The sequence below is a fragment of the Corvus kubaryi genome, unplaced genomic scaffold, assembly GCF_017639235.1.
Source record: "Corvus kubaryi isolate FWS band 111438036 unplaced genomic scaffold, C.kubaryi_AGA036_p1.0 37354, whole genome shotgun sequence".
Classification (NCBI taxonomy): domain Eukaryota; kingdom Metazoa; phylum Chordata; class Aves; order Passeriformes; family Corvidae; genus Corvus; species Corvus kubaryi.
Window position 1 is genome coordinate 2,845,510 of NW_024581116.1, and position 23,515 is coordinate 2,869,024.

The 23,515-nt window shown below is 42.9% G+C and overlaps 2 protein-coding genes across 2 annotated transcripts in view; both read left to right on the forward strand.

Annotated features, from left to right (window-relative positions):
- The first annotated feature begins 6,227 nt into the window (after positions 1 to 6,227).
- On the forward strand, positions 6,228 to 12,652 carry LOC121666860 (zinc finger protein 493-like). Its single transcript, XM_042032851.1, has 4 exons — positions 6,228 to 6,353; positions 6,569 to 6,751; positions 6,839 to 7,273; positions 7,926 to 12,652. The coding sequence occupies exons 1-4, from the start codon at positions 6,287 to 6,289 to the stop codon at positions 10,577 to 10,579; spliced, it is 3,339 nt and encodes a 1,112-aa protein (XP_041888785.1). The 5' UTR covers positions 6,228 to 6,286; the 3' UTR covers positions 10,580 to 12,652.
- A 1,498-nt stretch (positions 12,653 to 14,150) lies between these two features.
- CDC5L (cell division cycle 5 like) overlaps positions 14,151 to 23,515 on the forward strand; it is a 31,799-nt gene continuing 22,434 nt past the window's right edge. The window contains exons 1-8 of the mRNA XM_042032796.1: positions 14,151 to 14,471; positions 17,395 to 17,498; positions 18,323 to 18,484; positions 19,976 to 20,103; positions 20,938 to 21,037; positions 21,121 to 21,339; positions 22,487 to 22,631; positions 22,755 to 22,943. Of these exons, the coding sequence (XP_041888730.1) occupies positions 14,427 to 14,471; positions 17,395 to 17,498; positions 18,323 to 18,484; positions 19,976 to 20,103; positions 20,938 to 21,037; positions 21,121 to 21,339; positions 22,487 to 22,631; positions 22,755 to 22,943 (1,092 nt within the window). The 5' untranslated portion in view covers positions 14,151 to 14,426. The remainder of the gene's footprint in view (positions 14,472 to 17,394; positions 17,499 to 18,322; positions 18,485 to 19,975; positions 20,104 to 20,937; positions 21,038 to 21,120; positions 21,340 to 22,486; positions 22,632 to 22,754; positions 22,944 to 23,515) is intronic.

A 23,515-nucleotide genomic window follows, 5' to 3' on the forward strand; every position in this document is an offset into this window, starting at 1 on the left:
CAGATGTTTCTGGGATGACAGTCCAGACAAATTACCTCAAACATAATAGAGCCCTGAAGTATTTGAAAAACTCTATTCAGAATCACAGCTTCTAACTTGGCACTTACCTCAAAATATTCCTGACTGTCAGCAGCTACTAAAAACAAGAATAACAATGGCTATTTCCATAATAGCTGTATTTTGAAATCTCAGAGCACTTTGTGAACTTAACAGACATATCTGAGATGTATGGATGTGTATCTTCTATCAGGGAATGCAGATCTGTTTGGGGCAAGAACAGCGTTTTTGGTTTTAAATGTTCTATAAGGAAATACAGATAAGGAATGAATACAGATAAGGAATGAGATTCCTGAAGGTAGGAACACCTTCCACTATCCCAGGTTGCTCCAAGCCCCATCCAACCTGGCCTTGAACAATTCCAGGGATAGGGCAGCCACAGCTTCTCTGGGCAACCCGTGCCAGGGCCTCACCAGCTTCACAGTAAAAACATAAATATAATGCCTTTAGACTGCTCAGTCTCCCTAGTAATGATCCTACTCTAATGAGAAATCCATACTACTTGGTGAATGTCTCAATCACTTTAAACATGATGTGTAACTGCCACTTATGCGAGGCAAAATTACAGAAAAAAACAAGTGTTTTGCACTTGCTAAAAGTGCAAAAAGTACCTAAAATATTTTAAGATGCAATCATCTAAGCTGGAAGGAAAATACAAAAATCGGCTAGGAGGGACCTGACATGTTTAGCTGAGGAAAAGGTTGCCAACACAAAAAGCTTTGGCTTCTCCTTTTCCATAATTTTTCATCATTTTCAGGCTTGTCAGCACGAATAATATTGTTGGTTTTTGCTGTGATTTAGAAGCAGCTGCAGAATACAAAACAAAGTTGAAAATCAGCTGAAAGACCATTCATCTATTTTGCTTGTAGTTGAAACACTCCTCAGAGCTGCAGACAAGTTACCAGGCTGACTATAATTCCATAAACTACATCTGATCAGCATATAGTTCAGGTTTGGGGGGGGATTTTTAAAGGAATCTTTTGAAACCCACTACCAAAACGTTACTTACATGTTACAGCAAACATCTGTCTAGATGGCATCACACGTGCCAGAGGTTCTTGTCTGATTTCGTACAGGCATCAATCTTCTCTGCTCATTCCTTCTGTTTATTTCTGTTCTGGGAAACTAGCCCTGGCCCATGCTAACTCCTAAACTGCACCTGGAAATTGTGTAGGAGAACTGTAGTTTGCCTGGATCCAAGCCAGAGTAATCTGGCTAGTGCAAGGTGTCCCTAATCACCCAGTTTGGGAAGGTAACAGGAATTCACAATAGGGCACGACCAGATCACAGCAAAAGGCCTCCAAACCAGAAGAAAAGCCCTGCCACATAAAATCACAGATTCATAAATTGTTTGGGTTGAAAGAGACCTTAAAGATCATCTCGTTTCAGCCCCTGCCATGGGCAGGGACACCTTCCACTATCCCAGGTTGCTCCAAGCCCCATCCAACCTGGCCTTGGACACTTTCAGGGATGAGGCAGCCACAGCTTCTCTGTGCCAGGGCCTCACCACCCTCACAGGGAAGAATTTAATGCAAAAGCTATGTGAAAAAACAGCTAAACAATAAAATAATATCCAGTTAAAAGCAAATAGAACATTCTCTGTTTTGAGTGAGGCACCTTTGCCTTGTTCTATTAAATAAAAAAAAAAAAAAAGTTTATCATGTTTTCAGGTTGGCCTCCAAACCTTGTGCCTAGGAAGCAGCTTTTCCACAAACTAATTATGGTATTTTATCTTATCTGGTGTGGACGTGATATTTTAAGTTATTTTAAGTCCATTAAGGATACAGCAAAACTAATAAGGGAAACTAACAAGGGAATTCTTTATTGTTATTCATATTCAGACAAATGAATTAAGCTTGCAGCCAATACTATCAATGGAGTCTAGAGAGAGATTAGCTGGTCAAGTGGAGCAGGTAGACTGCATTGCCTAAATAAAAGTCTTACACACTCCATTGAAGAAAACTTCACCCAGATGGTGAATCATTTAATTCCTGCCACTACACAAATGCAGTTCCATTCACCTGTGGGTTGCCCAGTAACTGGCAATTTAGCAGCAATGCACTTATTTTTATGATTAACCTTGTCAATCCACAGGCACTTGTTTTTCCAAAGAGCTGACCTTTTCCAACAATATTATTTTTGACAAGCGATGGCTCATTACCCTCTGTTACTGCCAGTATTTTAATATTCAGTTTTCTAATTATCATAGAAGGTGGAGGCACCAACACCCTCTATTAAGATTTTCTCACACTTTCCACAATGAGGTCTTGCTATGCTGGAACTTTCAAGCTGAAATTTTCTTTGCCACGTTTGTTTCTCCCTCAAACTGCAACAAACTCCATAATTCAGTTTTGGGCTAACTTTGTTCAGATCAGTGTGGCTTCATAAAAATCAATCATTTTTGCTGTCCTTGCTGGCAGACAATCTCTGTCTTTCACATCAGAAAGGCACGAGAGAACTGCCCCATCCCTGGAAGCGTTTAAGGCCAGGTTGGACGGTGCTTGGAGCAACCTGGGATAGTGGAAAGCATCCCTGTCCACGGCAGTGGGGCTGGATTCAATGACCTTTAAAAGGTCCTCCCATCTTAAACTATTCCATGATTCTATGAAGAGAAAAAGAGCAAACTCGGTAGAATGTACTAACACTGTCCCTCCCGGCCCCGTGGGGTCCCGCGTGCCCCCACAGACGCACGGGTGGGTTCAGTGTTACAGTCGGTAGCAAAGAGTCGCGAAGGGCATTTGCGTTCCGCCAGGAGCATTTACTCCTTCTACACTGTCGAAGGTTCCAGAAGCAAATACGAACATGATCCCAAAGCTCACGGTTTTATCCGGGGGCGGGAAAAGGCGGGAGCAGGGAACGGGGACCAGTGGGGAGCTCTGGGGGAGTGAGGAGGGGTAGAGGCCGACAGCCAACCTGGGAATCCAAACTGGGACAGATTAACACAACAGAACAAGCATCCTGGGAGAAGTCTTTCTTGGCCACCCTAACATGATGTGGTTCTTGTGGGTACTAGGGACTCGTCTTACTGAAAACTCTCTGTCCCATGTAATGTAGGTTCACCGGCCACCACAATGTATCATGCTCCATTTTCCAGAAAAAAAGGCTCTGTATTTCCAGGTTTTCCCGAGTTCTAGCTTGGATATATTTGTCTCCCAATTTAGGGAAATGCTGTGTATGGCAATAAATCAAACTCTACTTCCAATGCTGAGAGCTGAAAACACATAAGAGCACTGCTCTGTTCTCTTAAAGCAATGTGAAGAGCTCGAAACACTCTGCAAACAATTGGGATTTTCACAAACCTGCAGAAAAACCAGAAATGGAAATCAAACTTTCTGGCTCCTGTGCCCTAACCATAAGACTGATTTTTTTTCCTAGTCTTGCAGTTTCCACAGGTTCAAGGTGAACTGAGTGATAAGCAGATCTGCTTGGGGCAGAAGGTATGGGAAAGCAGAGTGTGCTGGGATTTTGTGTGACTCAATCCTCAGCTGCATCTCTCCGTGGGCGTTTGGTGTGAGAAGGCTCTGTCCCTAAGTGCTGCTCAGCTCTTTGTCCTCACTGATGTGTTTTCTTCTCTTCCCTCTGGAACAGACTTCAGTGGAGCTGTTTTCAAAAAGGGACCAAAAAAAAAAAAAAAAAAAAAGAGTCAATGGGAGTGTGAGAAAGATAAAAGCAACCCAGCAGGTTTTACAGCAAAAGAAGCCATTTAGTTACTAAGTCATGGTTTGTTACTGTAATATCTGGGCTGTTAAAAAGCTCCCAGTACCTGTAGTTCACAATCCTAATACAGCTGAAATTGGGCTGAGCAACCCTTCTGGAGATACTTCCCTCTTTACATTAGCTGATATTGATTAATAACTTCATTTACAACTTATCCAGCCTCTTTTCTATGCTTTTCTAGCTGGATTTGTATTCAGCTACCACTTCTGCTCTTACTGCCAAACCATAACTGAAGTTATGTTAATTTCCCAGGAACAGTTCTCTGACTCTCCTTGGTCTAAAAGTGACATTATCCCTCGACTTCCAGGCTTTTTGCTCAACTAAGATATTTCCAGCTGAATTTTTTGTCGTGTGCCCTGGCTGGCAAAGTGAGAGATATTGATGTGAGACCTTATGAAATTACTGTCACAGGCCCTTCCAAACTACAGCATTAAATGCACAAGGATAAAATCCACTTGCTCTAGAAGCAGCCTAAGGTGACTACACTCTCAAGTTTCACCTCTTAGGTCAATGTCTTATGTTAGCTGAGGTAAGTCTGTGCCACCGTTCTGCCCACAAAGATGTCAAAAATCCATGCTTCAATTCATCACAATTTATTGGGATTGCTTCAATTTTTCATAGTATCCCTTACGTCACAGAGTCACTGAATGGTTTGGGTTGGAAGAAACCTTAAGGATCATCTCGTTCCAACCCCCTGCCATGGGCAGGGACACCTTTCTCTATCCCAGGTTGCTCTAAGCCCCATCCAACCCGGCCTGGAACATTTCCAGGGATAGGGCAGCCACAGCTTCTCTGGGCAACTTGTGCCAGGGCCCCACCACACTCACAGGAAAGAATTTCTTCCTAATGCCCATTCAGCTTAAAGCCACTTCCCCCCTATTCCTTACAAGAAACTTTCCACAACTCTTTTCATGCTGGAGTGTGGGCGCAAGCACAGTTGCAAGCAGGTTCTGATCACTCAATTGCAAGCTGAATTTGCAGGAGGTAATTTTTGCAATGGACTTGTAAGGACAGATGCAGCCTTCCCCAGACTCATCAGATTTATTCCTCAGCCATGTCATGGTCACTTTATTCACTGGATGATGGCATCATGAAATCCTAGGTTGACAGAGTTTCTTCCTTTAAGAAAAAGTGGAAATAGCCACTTTTGCGGAAAAAGGCTTGGCATTAACATCTTTGTAAAGCTTTCACAGAATTTTGCAGGTTTTCTAGTGAGGGAGATATTTTTCAAAGAAGCTGGTTTTAAAGTTAATGCTTTAAAACAAAGAAATAACCTGTATTTACAGATTCTCCCCTTGCAGAGCCTGTGGCTGCAGAGCCATCTTGTGGGGGAGACTCAGATGGTTCTACCAGGAGGAGACTTTTGAATTACTTTTATTTTTTCACATGCTGTGGCTTGCTGAGGCAGCAAAATGTCTAGGCTGAGCATCCTGCTCAGCCCAGCATCTGTTTCACTCACCTTGGAGTATCAACAAGTCTTCTCACTCTGTAGAGATTCCCAAACTCCCTGAGAGCTGAAACTCAGAAGCCAATATTCCTCTCATCTTTGCCTAATACTCCCAGTTAAGAGGATTTTGGAAATGTTTCTGCCTCGAGGTTTCATCACATCTATTTGAAAATAAGATGCCATCTAAGTTTCACAAACTGAACAAATGTTTCTACAAATGAGTGCACCTCCATGTACAAGGACAAGGCTCTGAAATTAAGACAGATAATTGATTCCTTATGTGCTTTTTATTGGGGGAAGAAGACAGGGAATAGGGAAAATTCCTCTCATCGGAGTGGCTAAATGTTCCATCCTCTTCTGGAGGCACCACTACAGAGTGCTGAGCCTGGAAAATGAGAACTGGGAATCCTCTAGCAGTGCAGGATGTGGGATCACAGCTGCAGGTGGAGAAAAAGCACTGTCAGGAACAGGGTGCTGGGAGCCAGGCAGGAGGACAAGGAGGTACTAGAGAAGATCCAGGGAAGGCCACAAAGATCATGAGGCATCTGGAGCATCTCTCTTATGAGGAGAGACTGCAGGAGCTGATGAAACTCATGGTGCTGGTTTGTGTTTCCATAAATTTTGTGACTTCTGCCTGCGATTATTCTGTGATTCTGTCTGTCCCCAGAGAGGGAGGGCTTTACTGTTGCCACAATTCCGATCTTAAAGAGTCTGATCGGTATTAGCTGAGATCTCATTTTACAGAAGAATTAACAACCAATCAAAATTGCTTGAACAGGGAATAGGTTTCGCAGAGCATTCGAACAATTCCGCCCAGGACTGGGGACACCCTGGCCCAGCCGGGTGATTAAAAGGAGTTTTTAAACCACTTAAAAGCAGGTTTAAAACCGAGTTTTAACCCACATCAGACGGCCTCACAGCGCGGCGCCCGCCCCACACGCTCCGCAGGCCGCGCCCCCGCCTCTCCCCTAAATCAGGCGGGGCCGGGAGCACCGCCCCCGCCCCGCTGCGCAGGCGCGCAGGGCCGCTGGTTCGAGTCCGGAGCGGGGACGGACGGGTCGGGAGATGCCGACGGAGTCGGGAATGCCGCAGCCGGCCGGGGAGGGAATGCCGCAGCCGGCCGCAGACAGCGGTAAGTGCCTGCTGTCCTCGGCGGGGACGCAGCGCGGCTCCCGCGGGAGCGGCGGTGCCCGAGTGACCGCGGGAACGGCGGGAAGCGGGCGAATCTGCGAGGCCGCCGGGGTGTGCGCATGCGCACTGGGGATCTGTGGAGGTTATGGTGGACGTGGTGCCTTAGGGTTTTTTTTTGGGGGAATTGCGATAATTTGTGTCTGTTTCTGTTCGCAGAGCCGGAGGTGTTTGAGACTGTGCTGCCAATCACTGTCTTTGTGCTGAGCGATGAAGATTTTCTCCAGGATGATGATAAGAACCAGGAAATGTCCATTCCCGAGGTGGAGCAGGAGTTTAAATTAAACAACAGCCTTTGCCTAAAAAATAAAGTCGAACATTCAAACGACAGTACCAGTGTAGGCAATTGGGATGCAAACAGGACTGTTTCAAATGAAGACAATTGTATCAAATACTCTGAGGATAAATGTTTTGCTGAGAGCAGTGTAGGCAATTGGGATGCAAACAGGACTGTTTCAAATGAAGACAATTGTATCAAATACTCTGAGGATAAATGTTTTGCTGAGAGTGTGTGTAATACATCAAAATTATCTTCAAGTGATGGGTGTGATGCGGGCATGGATAAATACGGTCAAAATTGCATGTTACCTACATCATCTTGCAAAACAGAGCTTCCAGAGATCATCAAATACAGCGATGGAGAATATTGTGGTGGTAATGATGGCTTTCAGAAGATTCCTCCTCTCCTGTCCTCTGCTGGCAGCGACAGAGCTGACACTGTCGAGACGAGCAGATTGTGTACGTTGGTAGTGGTACCCAAACATGAAGAGGAACCTGTCAATGTTGCAACTGTTCCTTTTGATGGCTCTCCACAGAAACAACCAGAAATCCACAAGGAATTTGAGATAATTGTTAAAATGGAAGGTAATGTATTAATAAGATTAGTGCAAGTATTTAAGAAATACAGTAAATATCGAGGTTTTGAAATAAGAAATTGTATAGAAATGCTATGAAACCAATTTATTTTAGAGTAAACATTTCAAGTTAGATTAATAAATGCAGCAGAAGGAAAATATTGCCTGGAGTGTGCTCAGTTCTTTCACAGACTCCTGTGAAAGGTAGTGAAACTACAAGAAGTTGGTACTTTTTTCATTTTCCTGCAGTGAGCAAAGGGGTGGCCTTTCATCAGGGAAATACTCTCAAAATAACGCAGAAAAAGCATTGTGTTTGTGAGAATGGAGCATTAGCAAAGTTTGGTGTCAGTACTTTGGTAGGAATTCTGGCATAAAGCTGTTCTGTTAAAAACTGGATCCAGTGTTCTGTGAAATTCAGAGCCTTGAGTGAAAATAGACAGTGGGAAGGAAGGAGGCTTCTAACTAGGAACAGCATTTAAATGTTGGGGGCAGAGGGTGGCATGAAGAGAGGCATTAGGGGAAAAAAGTGGAGAGAGGGAAATAATAAGGGAGCAGAAGTAATGAAGAGCAAGCAAGTCATTAGGCAATTTGAGATTATTACTATCAATTAATCATTAATATTTGTGATTGTATGAAATGTGACTTTTTCTATCTGCTTGTAGATCCTGATGCCCCAAAGAATGGAGATAATGAAATTGATAACAGGAAAATAAGCAAATTTGAAGATGAAACTCTGAGTTCTCTTTCAGAACACGGCTTGAAAGAAGAGAAATTTACCTATAATTGTTCTGATCCATTTCTTAATGGATGTTCTCCTACTTTTAAAGAACTTCTAGAAGATGTAGGGAAACCTGAGATGAATGCTTTCACTTCTGCTGAATCAAATACTACTGGAGAGCATATTTACAAGATGTTAACACCATTCCCTAAGAAAAGATACCAGCAACAAAAAGTTGTTTCTTCTCATGCAAGCCTAAAAGAGTTCCAGAGCCAGCAAGAAGGTTTAACGTGGCTGAATGGTAGTGTGACCATCACACCTCTTCCTAAAACATCTTCTTCTACAAAGGAGAATGAAAGATGGAGTTTCAAGTGCAGGTTTTGTAGTTCTGTGTATAAATGCAGTGTGCACCTGAAGAAACATATTTATTCAGCTCATAAAGATAAAAGAATACATAAGTGCTGCTTTTGTAAAAGAACTTTTTTCTTTTCTTTCAATCTTAAGAATCACCTTAAATTTCATAAGAAGATTGCTAGGTTGCAAAAGGCAAGAAAAAATAGAATAAATGCAAGAAAAGGGAGGCAGAAAGGATCTGAAGAACAAGAATCTGAGACCAAGAAAAAAGAAAGTAAATACAAGAAATTTTTCATTAAAATTGAAAGGGACTGTACACGTCTGGATGTGCCAGTTAGCTTTACCTGCAGAATTTGTTTCTTTGCTTCATCAAATCCTAGGAGTTTTATTCATCATATGAAGGGACACAAGGAGAGACCACCTTACCAGTGTCCTCAGTGTGATTACTCCTGCAGCAGCTTATCCTACCTGTTAAATCACATGTACTGGCATGCTGGCTACAAGCTCTACCAGTGCAGGTTCTGCACCTTTTTTTCATTGTATTTTGCAAGCATGGTGAGGCACAGCCATGTCCACACAGGGGATAAACCATATTCCTGTGAGCTCTGCCAGGCAGCATTCACCAGCACCTCAGGGTTGGAGAGACACAGGAGGATACATGCAGGGACAGAAACATGCCGAGGACAGCAACCCAACTGCCTGAGTGGGAGAAAGAGAACTGAAAGACCTCTAAAGAACTACACATGTGATGAATGTAACCTGGTGTTCTACACTAAAGGACATCTCAGCTTTCACAAGAAATTTCATGAACAGTTAAAGGCTAATGGTTATACAAGTCAGAGCAATAAGTACTGTAAAAGCAAAATATGCAAAGCTGATAGTGATTCTCAGTGCCACGTTTCTCACTCTCTTTTTGGTAGAGAAAATGATTGTCTGGGTGGGGGAATCCTGGATTCAGAAGTAGAGTTTGAGCAAGGAGGTGATGTGTGGGTCAATAAGAAAATATGCCCTGGAAAGAAATTCCTTGAAAACAGCCATGGAGGCAACAGCCTGGCTGTTACAAGGAATAGATCAGAAGTTCCTCGGACTTCTTACCAAATGGATGCTGCCACTTACAAAGAGGAACCTTTCTTCAAATCAGAAGCCTCTCAAGGCTTCTCTGCCAGAGATGTGCAAGATGATCATTCATATCATAACTTTGTGGAAAACTTGGATGCCTGTCCTTCCAGTTTAAATCCATTCCAAACATACAGGTGCCAGCACTGCAGTTATGTTACTGCTGTTCCTAACAACTTCAGGCTGCACTTAAAGTTACATACAGATGAAAGACCATTTGTGTGTAAAGAGTGCAATGAGGCATTTAAAACTTCAAACCATTTGCAGAAACACAGCCTTCTTCATGTGAAAAATGGACAGGAGTTTGGAAGTTGCCTCTTTGTTGAGAGGTGTTTAGAGAATCTTGAATTGCATCGTGAAATCCACGGAGGCACATATCCAGAAACGGATTTTGATTCCTGCAGAGGCTCAAACAGCTCCTTGCTTGGTTCAGAAGTCTGTGGAGTTCAGCGAGGTGTTCAGAGGGGCACAGCAAACGATGTGCAAGCACAAATTCAGCCACCATTCTATCAGTGTGCAGAGTGCAACTACGCTACTAGCATTTTAAGCAACCTGGAACTCCACATCAGAACTCACACAGGTGAGAAGCCCTACAGCTGCACCGTTTGTCAGAAGAAGTTCCGTACTTCCAGTCACCTGAAAAGGCACAGACTCACACATTTGAACACGGGGCATTTCAAGTGCACAGGCTGTGACTACTCAACCAACAAATGGCTGTCCTTGAAACGGCACCTGGCTTCACACACCGGGGAGGGAAGCACCTCTCCTGGCTGCTTCTATGAGCACAAGGAGCTGCCTGTCAAGACATACAGGTGTGAGGAGTGTGGCTATTGCACAGCCCACAACGGGAACCTGAAGCTCCACCTGAGGATCCACACGGGAGAGAAGCCGTTCCAGTGCGGGCAGTGCTCCCTGGCCTTCCGCACCTCCAGCCACCTCAAGCGCCACTTGCTGACTCACCTCAAGCTGCAGTGCAGGAAGTGCAGATACTCCACGGTGGATAAACACGCTTTCCAAAAGCACATAAAAACGCACAAAAAGAAGTATAAGTGTGCAAAGTGTAATGTGGTGCTGCCCACCAAAAAACTGCTGGAGAAGCATAAGCGGCAGCATGAGGTTGGAATGTGAGGTTGAGAATTGGAAGTTGGTGCTTGGTTCTGGAGGGGTTTGCATGTCCTGGCGTTCTTCATGACTTTACGTTCCTTTACTGTGCCCAGAACGATGGCTGGTAATGGATGCCACCAGCATTTTGGTCTAGAGAGTAAAACTTGGTTTTACTGCAGGTGTTTTGCTGCAGGTGTTTCTGAGGACATCAGTTCTAGCACAGGCTGTGCTGAAGATCTTGGAGACACTTCTCATTCTCCTGAGTAACTGCTTCAATAGAGGTCAGTTAGGATTTGGCCAGTGTTCATCTGTGTTTAAACAGTTATTCTGCACCACTTACTTTCTTGTAAAAATTTAATAAGAAAAAATCTCTTTTCTAACTGAAAGAATGTTTAAAGGGAGGGAAGGAAAGGCATGTTATATTTTATAGTAGTAACTTTTCATATAAAAATTACCAGTGTATTTGGAGGCTTAATGCTACCTCCCATCTGCTGAAAGTTGCCTCCTTTACTCCCAGGTGCTTTTGCAATACTTGTAAGAGAAAAAAATAGTATCTCACAAAATTACAGAAACAAAATATGTATGTCATCACTGGGTAATTGTGACATAAAAATGTTTTCCATATGTCTGTATGTATAAGATACTAAGCAGTTACTTTGTATGTAGTTTTGATAATTTTTTGAGTAGTCTGATGGAAATGGTAATGTCCCAAAACATATATTTTATGATACTGAGAATCTTTAAATCTTGAATTTTATGTGAATGTCCAATGTTGATCTAGTATGAAATGCCTTACCTTTTCTCAGGTTGGTAGTTACTGTGTTGTTTGTTAAAATAGATGACACACTTTTCAAATAACTTCTGTTAATAACCTGCTGGTAATTGTGAATGCTCTTTAGTTACATTGAAAATCTTAGCAGTATCTGAAACTGCTTATTTTGTTTAATAACTTTACTGTTAGTCTAAAATACCACGTGTAAGAACTACTGTACTATGCAGCAGTTGGTGCAGGGTATGGTGAACCCAGATAGATGCTGCTTCCAATTTGTATTCAAATCTAGACACATCTTTTGTTTGTTTTACTGTTTCACAGTGCTAGGAACTGTGGTAAGTGGTTTTGGTAAGTGTGTTATCCCCTTGTGTGAGGAAAGACAACAGCGAAGGGCTGGTGCAAACTGAGCTACAGCTCACTCCATGGAGCAGCAGAACAAACCTGTGGTTTAATTTAGAGAATGTAAATGTGGAACTCAGTGGTTTTTTTACTGCTCCTGGATGTGTGCCCTTCTGTAGGAACGCAGATAATGTCTTTTAGAGCTTTCTGGTATCGTCAGAGACAGGTTGGGAAGGGCTGCCCATGGAGGGAATGGAGTTCCCCTCTTTGGGGATATTTAAAAGCCATCTGCATGTGATCCTGAAGAATGAGCTCTGGGTGGCCCTGCCTGAGCAGGGGCTTGTCTTCCGGAACTCCTGTGGCCATTCTGCCATTTGGAACACAATTTTCCAAGAATGTATTGAAACTCATGGATGTATTTAAGGCCAGATCACCAAAGATATTCAAGTGATCCAGTTCTTCACAGCTTCAGTAAAGTCACTTCAGTAAAGTAAATATCTGTGTCTGAACTATGACGGTTAGAGGTGGGTGATTCAGCTCTTGAAGCCACCTGATCCCATTGTGAGAAAGAAGGATGTTAGCCTGTATGAAGAAAGAAAAGCATTTCTGGTAAATATTAATGGTTACTCAAGCTTGGAGGAGTTTTTCCCTGCGTTACTGTACAATTCTGGTAATTTTTTTGAAAAGAACAGGTACAAAGAGGAAACAAAAATTAAAGAATTGTAAGCCTCTATATCAGATGAGACTAGTAAGGCTAAATATGATAGAGAACAGTTGTTTAAAAATATGGTGTACAATGATGATGAAGGGAGCCTGGTTTAGAGGGAGAAATAAACTGCAGTAAATTTTTGAGTTTGTAAATATAAGTTTCTTCAAGTTGTAAGTAAGAACAAGAAGGTATTTTCAGTTGGAGCTTGATGATTTTGTAAAAATAGTTATTACTGGTCACTGCCTCTAATAAAAATAAACAGTTTAATGACTCCTGATGTTGCTCTCTGTTTCTTATGCACTGCACTGGACTTTTGGGATTTCAAAGGTATTCTCAGTCTACTAAGTTGGTGAAAATTAAAGGTAGAGGCATATTCAGTTTCAAGTAAGACATGAGCTGTTGTTGGTATTTTTTTCTGGTAGCTAAAAGTGTAATATTTTTTATTTCTGCATACTTCAAACAAGAATCAAAGCCTTTTCTGAATCATAATCATGAACCTGAAGTTTCCTATTTAAACCAAAAATGTTTGCGTAATTTTCTTCACGAACATATCATGACTTTGGACAAAACAGGGAAATGTAATGAGACAAATTGAGCAAAAGGCTGTCATTTTACCTGCGTGCATCTGCTAAATAAGGAAATAAAAGTTAATCAAGAGGTGACATAAATGAATAATAGTGAGTCAGACCTGTATGGTGTGGGTGCATCCTCCTGTTTGGGGTACACTGTGGTCTCAGAAATGCTTGTTAGGCCTTGGCCTTGATGAGCTGGGCTGAGTTCATCTTGAGCTTATCAAAAGCACTATCTGCTCCCAGGAACTAGTGCTGGCTAAGCAGCCCTGGTTTTTAACAGCCTTGGGAACTTATTTTTCTTACCTGAATAACCACCCAGGTGGAACAACGTTTTTGGTTTTGAACTTTCAAAGAAAGTTAGTGACCTGAATTGCAGCCAGGGTGGAAGATTGCTATGAACAAAGCCAAGTCAGTTGTGACTCTCTAAGCAGTGGTACTTAGACCCTCTAAGCTCTCCAGACTGCAGTGGGCTGAGACCAGCACCCTGCCTCTGAGTGGGGCCTCTCTGAGCCACGCAACTCCTGGGTTGGATATACCTGGGGGACCACAGCCGAATGACAATGACAGTTCCAGGGCTGATCTCCCCACTCCTTGAGACTCAACCCTTCACCTGTTAAGAAGGTGCAAAGGCATCTGACGTGATTACTTTCCTGTGAAAGTTTCCCAAATTCAGGTATGTACCTGGTACACACTGCTTTAGTGTGTGTGTGAGTGTGAATATACAAATGCACTATGAATGTTGCCCTCTTGTAGAATCATAAAATAGTTCTGCGTTTGAACCTTAAAGATTATCTTGTTCCACCCCCTGCTGTGGGCAGAGACACCTTCCACTAGACCAGGTTGCTCCAAGTCCTGTCCAACTTGGCCTTGGACACTTGCAGGGATCCAGGGGCAGCCACAGCTTCTCTGGGCACCCTGTGCCAGTGCCTCAGCACCCTCACAGCCAAGAACTGATTCTGTACATAAACGCACGGATTTTTTTTCCTGAAATTAACAAAATACCCTCTAAACCTAACCCTGGGGAGATGTGATTTCCTTCCGCTGTCCCTTTCCTCCTTTATTTGCGTCCTTTGGGGAAATTTGAAGGAGTTCAATGAAAGCCCAGTTCCTCTGCTCGGTGCCGGCCGGGCCCCTCCGCCGTGCGCTCCTCCGGCCGGTAGGTGGCGCCAGCGCGGAGCGCCGTCTCAGGACGCGCGGGGGGCTGCGCATGCGCGGAGCGGCCGGACCCGCTTCCCTGGAGGAGCCGCGGCCTCGCTTCCCTTAGAAAAGCCGCCGGTCCCGCTTCCCTGGGAAAGCAGCCGGACCCGCTTCCCGCTTTTCTGGCAGAGCAGCCGGACCCGCTTCCCTCGCCCTCGGCACCTGCCGCCGCTGAGGGCGACCGTGCGCGGTCTCGGCCGGCCCCGCTAAGGCGAGCGGCGCTTCCGTCCCCTCTCCACTCTCTCGCTCCAGGGGTTCGACCCCCCTCCCTTTGCCGCCAAGATGCCGCGGATTATGATTAAAGGCGGCGTGTGGCGGAACACTGAGGTAGGACTCGGCCGGGTTTGAGCCCTCGTCCTCCCTTCGGGGGGGGGGGCCCCCCCCGGGGCCCCGGGCCGGGGGGGGGGGGGGGGTGTCGTGGAGCGCCTGCGCGGGGGGCTCCGGTTTTGGGGTATCCCGGGGCAGGTTCGGCTCTGCTGGAGCCCCTGTGCCGGGACATCCAGAGGGGTGGGGGGCTGCGGGAGCGAGTGCAGGGAAGGACAGCCAGCTGGGGAAGGGTCTGGAGCAGAAGCCTGATGAGGAGCGACTGATGGAGCTGGGGAGGCTGAGCCTGAGGAAAAGGACGCTCGGGGGGACCTTCTCACTCTCCCCAACTCCCGGACAGGAGGGTGCAGCCAGGTGGGGGTCAGGCTCTGCTCCCAAGCAGCAAGCGACAGGACAAGAGAACATAGCCTCAAACTGCGCCAGGAGAGGTTTGGGTTGGACATCGGGAAGAATTTTTTTACGGAAAAGGGTGGCTGAGTATTGGAACGGGCTGCCCGGGGAGCTGATGGAGTCACCATCCCTGCAAGTGTTTAAGGAAAGACTGGACGTGGCGCTGAGTGCCATGGTTTCATTGATGTGGTGATCAGACATAGGTTAAACTCAATGATCTGAGAGGCCTTTTCCAACTGATTCTGTGTTTCCTTGGCTATCTGTTGGGTTGCATTCCCCATTAGCCTGTGCCTTCCTTCTTCCTGCTGCCTCAGTGGGCAAAGGTCATATTTGTGTTGTTTTTCCCTCAGGCTGCAGGTTGGGAAGCTCGGCCATGTGCGTGTCATGTCCTACTGTCCCGGAGAAACTGTTCCCACTGCCACTGGAGTGGAAGCATGGGCTGTGCTGTGCTAGGAGATGTCTCTCTCACAGGCTGGAGTGTGACTTGTACTTCATAGGCAGGTTTCCTTTCACTCTAGGGGAATGAGGCAGCAGGAATCTCTTGCACTTGAAGATCTTTCCAAATGTCAAAATGGCAAAGGCAGAGTCTTAGAATTTTTAGGATTGGAAAAGACTTAAGATCACTAAGTGTTCAGCCATCAACACAGCACCACCACCATGTTCACCATTTAACCATGTCTTTAAGTGCCATATCCACCTGGTTTTTTTAACACTTCCAGGAATGGTGGCTCCACTACTGCCCTGATCAACCTGTACCAATGCCTTACAACCCTTTCCATGAAAAAAATTTCCTAATAACTAATCTAAACCTCCACTGGTTCAACTTCAGTCTTTTTCCTCTTGTCCTGTCGATGGGTGTGGGCTCTTCATCTGTAGCACCAAGAGTCGTGTACACAGGAATTGTTGTTCCAAAAAAGAGCAATCCCCTCCAATTTTGCTGCCACAAGCTTTCAGAACCACAAGTGGTCACGAAAAAGAAAATATGATAAATCAAAGATGTCAGTTTTATTAGATACATGCAGAAGGATGTACCTGGCACTGTAAAATCCAGACCTCTGTCACTGCATAATGTGAACACCAGGCATGTACACGGTTCCAGAAAGCAGTGAGGAAAAAGTAATAGAAGGTAAAATGTGCTCTGTGTGCTCTTAAGCACTTGTCGTATATCAGTGATGTTCCAGGAAACAGCTAGATTTGGGGTCAGCAGAGGATAGGAAAACCCACAGTGTCTTCATCTCATTCTTAGGGTCTTCCATAACTGGTAAATTTTGGTGACTGTTAAAGAGAAAGAGCAGTGCAGTAAATGGAATCACAGAATATCCTGGATGGGAAGGGGCCCACAGGGGTCATCAAGTCCAACTCCTGGCCTTGCACAGAACACCCCCAAGAATCCCACCCTGTGCATGAGAGCATTGTCCAAATGCTGCTTGAGGTCTGGCCACTGCCCTGGGGAGCCTGTTCCCGTGCCCAAATAGGTTACTGGCCCACCAGTTTTTGTGTACCAGAGGTAAAATAGGTGTTGGATTTTTTTAATTAAAATTTTGATTATACATACAGCTTTAAAAACGGAGGAAGTGGAATTAGGTGATTCATAAAATGACCAGTTACAGACAAAAAAAGCCTGTTAATGTCACCAGTACAGCTCCTGTGTGCCATAGAGCACCAAGTAAGTTAAAAAACACACAAGAGAGGTTTTATTATTCATTTCAGAACAGTAATTACATTAATTGTTGCCTGTAGCAGCTCAAGCCAGAGCTGATCACGAGCCCACAGTTAAAGCTGCTGTGCTCTGAGCAGTGTCTGTGTGAGACAGTGTCAGACTTGCTGAACACTCCCTGGGTACAGGAGAGGGATATCTGTGGTTGACAGGGCTGCAAGAGTAGCTTAAATGCATTTAAATTACCACTTCCTCTGAATAAACCAGAAATAATGAGCCCATCTATCTGGGAGGAAGGGAGAGAGGGATTGATGGATTGACAGACAGTTGAGAAGACTTCTGGCTTTTGATCGAATCTCAGTGCACGCTTTGTTGTATGTGAACAACCTGGCTCCCAAGCTGAACCCATTGCATTTTTATTCTAATTGCATTAAATTATGAAAAAAAGATAATTTTATGGTATTATTTAAAACAAGGCAGCCAGTGGTATCTGCCAATTCTACTTTTTTTCCAATTGTGATGTCATTACCAGACAAACACTTCCCTACCTCTTTATTGCTGTCCTTCAAGGGAGACTTAAAGAGCCTTTAAACACTAGTGCATTAGAGAGCATTGAAAGTAGTCATTTGGCAAGTTCTGTTGGATATGTGACGTTTGGAACAATAATCGTGTCTTTTTCATTTAATCTTTATTGACTTCATTGGCCTTTGAAATACAAATCCTCATTCATCTTGAGAATAAAATGGAAAAGAAGTAGCAGTTCTGTGCTGTTTCCTCTGGGTCAGCCTGTGAAATTCACCATGTTCTCCTTTGCTTGAGATCAGACTTTCTGTTTTGCAAGTTTTTGTGATCCATAAGGATATTTATGTTTTTTTGAAGGATGAAATTCTGAAAGCAGCTGTTATGAAATATGGCAAAAACCAGTGGTCTCGTATTGCCTCATTATTGCATAGGAAATCAGCAAAGCAGTGCAAAGCCAGATGGTAAGTGAGAGGTGCTGTGCCTGGGTATATGAGGTCATAATTAGTGGAAATTTAGGAAAAAGTGTTACCACAGACTTATTTATGTCCACAAAGTAACAACAGTTTTAACATTGTTTGATTTTATCATGGAAATTTTGAATTCTTATTGCTCAAAAGTGGTTGAACAAAAGTAGCCAGATGTTCTGTTTGCCAGTGACTGCAGTGTTAGCAAATGCAGGATCACCTAAAATGATATACATTAGTTTTTCCCTTTATTTAAACATTTTTTAATCTGTGGATATTGCCAAGGAAGTAAAATTGTAAGAATAGTAATCTCTCTTACATATAATTTTCTAATTTCATGTAGTGGGAGTTTGGCTTGAGAGTAAATGTTTAGAAATTGTGCTGTGAAATTTAATTTTTTACAAAAAATAGAAGCTTTAAACTGATGCAAATACTGATGCAGTATGAATGTATTTGAGAATCAGACTTAGTTTCTCGAGTACTGAACTGCACATATTTAATAGAATACTTCTTGTAGAGGTAACCGTACTGGCATAGTTGAGGATTAGTAAGATAATTGTTGAAGGCTCCAGACCAAACAACTCTACCATTTCTCTATCTTTGATTGTTGCAATTTTTACTTTTCTTTTTCAGGATTAATTCTGTGAGTCTTTACTTTGCCAGAATAGAGATGGGAAAAGGAAGAAGAGGCAGTATCTGTATGAAAAGTGCTGATAAATAATACATTTTAAAGTTCAAATACATATGTCATAAAAATATTCTTGAAGACAGATCAATTAATAACTTGGATCTGTCATCCTTAATTTTTTCAATAATTACAGGTACGAATGGCTGGATCCGAGCATCAAAAAGACAGAGTGGTCTCGGGAGGAGGAGGAGAAACTGTTGCACCTGGCCAAGCTGATGCCAACTCAGTGGAGAACCATTGCCCCCATCATTGGGAGAACTGCTGCACAGTGCTTGGAACACTATGAATTTCTGCTGTGAGTTTCTGCTTGCCTAGAGAAAAATCGAGCCAGGACTACCAGGGAAATCCGTGGAGTTTGTTGTAGCAATGTGTCATTCCCTTCTTCCATGGTGGTTGTTCCAGTTTGGGCAAATTTAGAAATATATCCTCTGAGAGAAGGCACAACCACCCCTCCCCCACCAGGTTCGGGAAAAAATAAATTTTCCTCGAAGGAAAGTGAAGAAGATAAAACTATTTATTTAACAAGCACATGGGAAGGAAAATAGTGTTAGATGGTAAAATCTTTCGCGGTAGAGGAAAAAACCTGGGAAAGTGTTCGAGTCCTCCCTTTGGTCTCCTCAGAGCTGGGGCTTGGGCCGGGGCCAGGCCCTCTGTGCCCGGTGGAAAGTCCTCCCGATGTGCTCTGATGTTACAGCAATCAAGCAGTCCAGTAGAAAAGGGGAAAAATCCGGAATTCCAGAGAAGGAAATCCAAAGTCCAACTCTCAGTCTCTCTCCGGAGAACAAGAAGAAGAAAAACTGGCCAAAAACTGACTGGAAAAAAACAAGCCGGGTGCTTCCTCCCTCCCCTGCCCCAGCTAGGGAAAAAAAAAAACCTGCTATCTTTTTGTAACCTTGAACGAGCTGCAAACTGCTTTGAGAAAGTTTTGCTCAGTTTTTTCCTTCCCCCTTTCAGGCTCAGTTTAGAGGCATAGAAAGGCACAAAAATTAATTTCTGGGCATAGGCAGCGATATGGGATACACATCATAAGGTCACCCCAAGACAGTGGTAAATTAGGGTGGTTTCAAGTTGACTGAGTCTTTTTGTAAGCAAATCTTTAAAGATTGTTTTCAGGCACTGCGTCTGGCTTGAAGGAAGCTCCTGGAACCTGGAGACGAGCTTTAATAGAGATAGGTGTATCTTTTCTTGCTCCTGGTCATTCTGGCTAAGGGACTGTCAAGATTTATGCTTTTGTTAGGCCGTTTGGGCATTTTTTGAGTGGTTGATCAGCAGGAGTGGGAGGGTAAGAGAGAAAAGAGACATAAAACACATGTTGAAGTGGCTGGATGTGCAGATACCATCTCTCTGTGCTACAAAGAGTTTCTTTAGGCCACAAGAAGAAAAGGAATGTGCCATTTTCCCTTGTGAGCTTTCTTAATTCTGGTGCTATTGGTTGACTAGAAAAATATACTGGAAAACTTGATTTTTTATTTTGTCACACTGCTTGAATTCTTGTTTTTATTGTTAAAGATTACCTGAGGAGATTTCTTTACTACTAGCTGTATCAGTATTGTGTTTTATATAATATTTTATTGTTGTAATGTAATACTGTGTTGGTTTCTTTCTCTTGTCTTGTTTAAGATTATGGAACTGTACCACGCTTGTGGATTGTATAACAAATTTAATGTATTGTACAGAGTACAAAGTTACTGCTTTATGATCAGTCTTTGGAGACATATAAGGGATGGTTGTTACGAATCTGGGGGAAAACAAAGAGCTGGTGGTGACACCTACAATGTGTTTTTAGGGACAAAGCTGCTCAGAGAGACAATGAGGAAGAAACTGCTGATGATCCTCGGAAACTGAAACCTGGAGAAATCGATCCAAATCCAGAAACCAAACCTGCCAGGCCAGATCCCATTGACATGGATGAAGGTGAGTTAGGAGTGTGTTTACCATTTTTGACAGAAATCTGATCTGTTTGGTTTTTCTGTTTACACAGCCACCTTGGTTTTCTTCTTTTTCTCCACTACCCCCTGATCATTAATTTTCATACAGATTTTATCTTATTTCTGTATCTGGCCAGTCAGTTACACTTTTCCAGTTTTCCATTTCTTGGTGTGTTTTTTTCCTCCTTATCTGTCATCTTCATCTGTTACCATGACTGGCTGTTATTTGCTTTGACAACTGCTCTGCTTGTTTGCATTCTTAGTGCTGTATCTTCATCATTTTCCACCAGCTCACACCTCTCAAGACGGATCCATTCTGAAGCACAGAAGGACTGCTGGATTTCTTTTGTTTTTTCCTTGCACAAAGCAACATTATAAACTGAAAAATGAACATTGTTAAAATTCCATGAATGGACCAGTAGTGGTTTTGAACAGTCACAGGTTCACAAAAACAGTGCTCTCAACTCTGGAAGTAAATGCAATTAACAAGTTCTCAAGATAATACTCTGGGATAAAGATGTAAATAAAGTTTTACTTCCATTAATGTGGTCAGTTTGCCTCTTTATGTAAAAGTTTTGATTTGTTGTTGATACTATTTGAATTATTTTCAACATTAGGCTTTTTTCTAAAAGTCTTCATTTCATCTGGCCAATGATTCAGTAAATACATTGGGACAACTTGGAGATTAGTGATGACACAGAATGCCTGTGATTGATTGACTCAGCTTTTAAAGACAGTTTTCTGATGTTAATGTCACTTCTTTCCTTACTCCCATCTTCTAAGTGCAGATTCATAGCTCTGTTTATCTGTACTATTGTAGATGAGCTTGAAATGCTGTCTGAGGCTCGAGCACGTCTGGCTAATACACAGGGAAAGAAGGCCAAGAGGAAAGCCAGGGAGAAGCAGCTGGAAGAAGCTCGGTAAACTTACATTTGGTTTCATATCCTGGGACTGCTTTTCTTTATTCTGCACTTTAAATCATGTGGTGTTGCTCTTTCTTCAGACGTCTTGCTGCTCTCCAGAAGAGACGAGAACTTCGCGCTGCTGGAATTGAGATCCAGAAGAAAAGAAAAAAAAAGAGAGGTGTGGATTACAATGCAGAAATTCCATTTGAAAAGAAGCCTGCCCCTGGTTTTTATGATACATCGGAGGAAAATTACCAGTCCCTGGATGCAGATTTCAGGAGACTACGTCAGCAAGACCTGGATGGAGAACTACGATCGTAAGTGTGTGTTGTAATACGGAGGGAACAGTGTATTGGAAAAAAAAAGCAACCCATATATATGTGTTTTAAGTCTTGCAAGTATGATGTGGGTGGGAAATGTATTTTCAGTGGGACAGATACGAGTGCAAGTGGCCTCTGCCTTTTCAGTTTTCTGTGTTTTTATCTTTCCAAAAGGTCTAGTTCACTTTTTTGTCTATGATAACCTTTTTTCTTTCCTCTGCTTCACCTTTTATCTATCAGAATAAAGTTTCTGATGCGTGTTCTTGCTCTTTAAGTCGAAATGTTAATTTTCTTGAGATTTGTTTTCTATTAGTAGTTAATTTGCTTTTGTATTTAGTGTCCTTTTTTTAAGTAATAATCTTAATAAGATTGCTCATAGAAGTAGATTTTACCTGTAGTATTACTTTGATGGAGTTATTCTTGATGTCCTTAAATGCTTAATTTCTCCCCATCCACCCAAAAAATCCCAGAAAGCGCAGTTGAGTAGTTAAATGCCAGTCTTGGGTACATATTTAATTGTACAGTTGCATTTCCCCCACTACTTCTGCCAAAACTGCTTTTAATTACTGAGCGAGTCAGTCCAATGCCATGTACAATTTGGTTTGTAACTTGGGTTCTAACTGATTTTTTTGCATGGCTGTTTGTTCAGAGGGTCGGGCAGGAGCTTCAAACTGAAGCTTACTATTTCACTGACTGCCTCCATTGCTGTTTGAAGGAAATACCATGTTCATTAAAAGAGAAGAGAAATTGGTTCCCACTTCCCGTAAAACAAAATGTTCGTCTTCCTTTAGCAGCTTCTGGAAAAAAAGGGACTGTTCCCATTCTCTTGTTTCACTAAGGGAAATTCTTGGCCTGACATTTTTTTTCTTGATCCAGTGTTGATTGCAGCTGAAGCAGCCCAAAAGCTGAATCTGTTGGCTAATTCCATAACTTAAAAGCATTACTTACACTGCCGTGTAGTAGGTTCTGCTGCAGGATCTGCAGATCACATCTAATCACCCACAAGGTGCTCCACTCTTCCTGTAATGTTTTAGTTCAGCTTATCTGCCTTTTGCTAAGGGCATAGCCTTTTTGCTCATCTTGTTTGCTTTGCTTTGTAGCTGCTCTATGTGTTCCGAAATAATTCTGTTTTCCATAACAACAGTGAAAGGGAAGGAAGAGAGCGCAAAAAGGACAAGCAACACATGAAACGGAAAAAAGAGTCAGACTTGCCCTCAGCTATTCTGCAGACCAGTGGAGTGTCAGAATTTACCAAGAAAAGGAGTAAACTGGTGCTTCCAGCTCCTCAGGTGAGGTGTTCATTGATGATAAACAATTTATAAGCCCGATACCAAACAGTGCTTTCTGTTCTATCGAGTGGCTCTTGTGGTTGTATTGGATCTTACTGTGCCTTGGTATTTTGTCTTTTACAGATATCTGATACAGAACTTGAAGAAGTTGTAAAAGTCGGCCAGGCAAGTGAGATTGCACGGCAGACTGCTGAGGAATCTGGAATCACAAACTCAGCTTCCAGCACTCTTCTCTCTGAGTATAATGTAACCAACAACAGCATAGCGCTAAGGACTCCCAAAACTCCAGCAGCCCAGGACAGGATCCTGCAGGTAGAGTATAAATGTACAGAATGGGTTTTAAGTTTTGGGGCAGGGGTCAACTGAGTAGAAGGTGTAAATACCAGAGAAACACTCCTTAGATTATGTGCAGTACTGGGATTTGAAGCAATTCCAATGTTCAGGAGACACCAAAGGGCATAGAAGCAGATCTATTTCTATTTGATCAATTGCCACTATGTTTCAAAACATTCTGATTCTTTTTCCTTTAATCATATATTGTGTGAAGTTTTTAACTAATTCTCCTAGTGTCTTGTATAATTTCCCCTTGGGTGTCTCTCAGTGTTGAAGATGTATGAGTTCATCTCCTTAAAACAGTTTATGTTGTCCATCTTTTAGTACAATTAACAAGTAGCAATTAACTGCAACAATGCAGGAATATTTTCCTAGCACTTTATTGGCCTAAGATTTAGGTTATTCAAAACCTGCCTTTGCAACTTCTGATTGCCTGGATTTTTCCAAAGACTGGTAATGTTGAGTAGTGTTTTATTGAGTATCTGAAAATGGGTAAATTAAATCAGTGCAGCTAGTGTGTAGGACAAAACAAGACCCCAAAAATTCCACTC

Excerpts from the sequence above, each read along its gene's own strand:
- LOC121666860 (XM_042032851.1), top strand. The coding sequence starts at position 6,287 with ATGCCGACGGAGTCGGGAATGCCGCAGCCGGCCGGGGAGGGAATGCCG. Across the intron at positions 6,752-6,838 it reads AAACGACAGTACCAGTGTAG|GCAATTGGGATGCAAACAGG; the intron begins GCAATTGGGATG and ends AGAGCAGTGTAG. Across the intron at positions 7,274-7,925 it reads GATAATTGTTAAAATGGAAG|ATCCTGATGCCCCAAAGAAT; the intron begins GTAATGTATTAA and ends ATCTGCTTGTAG.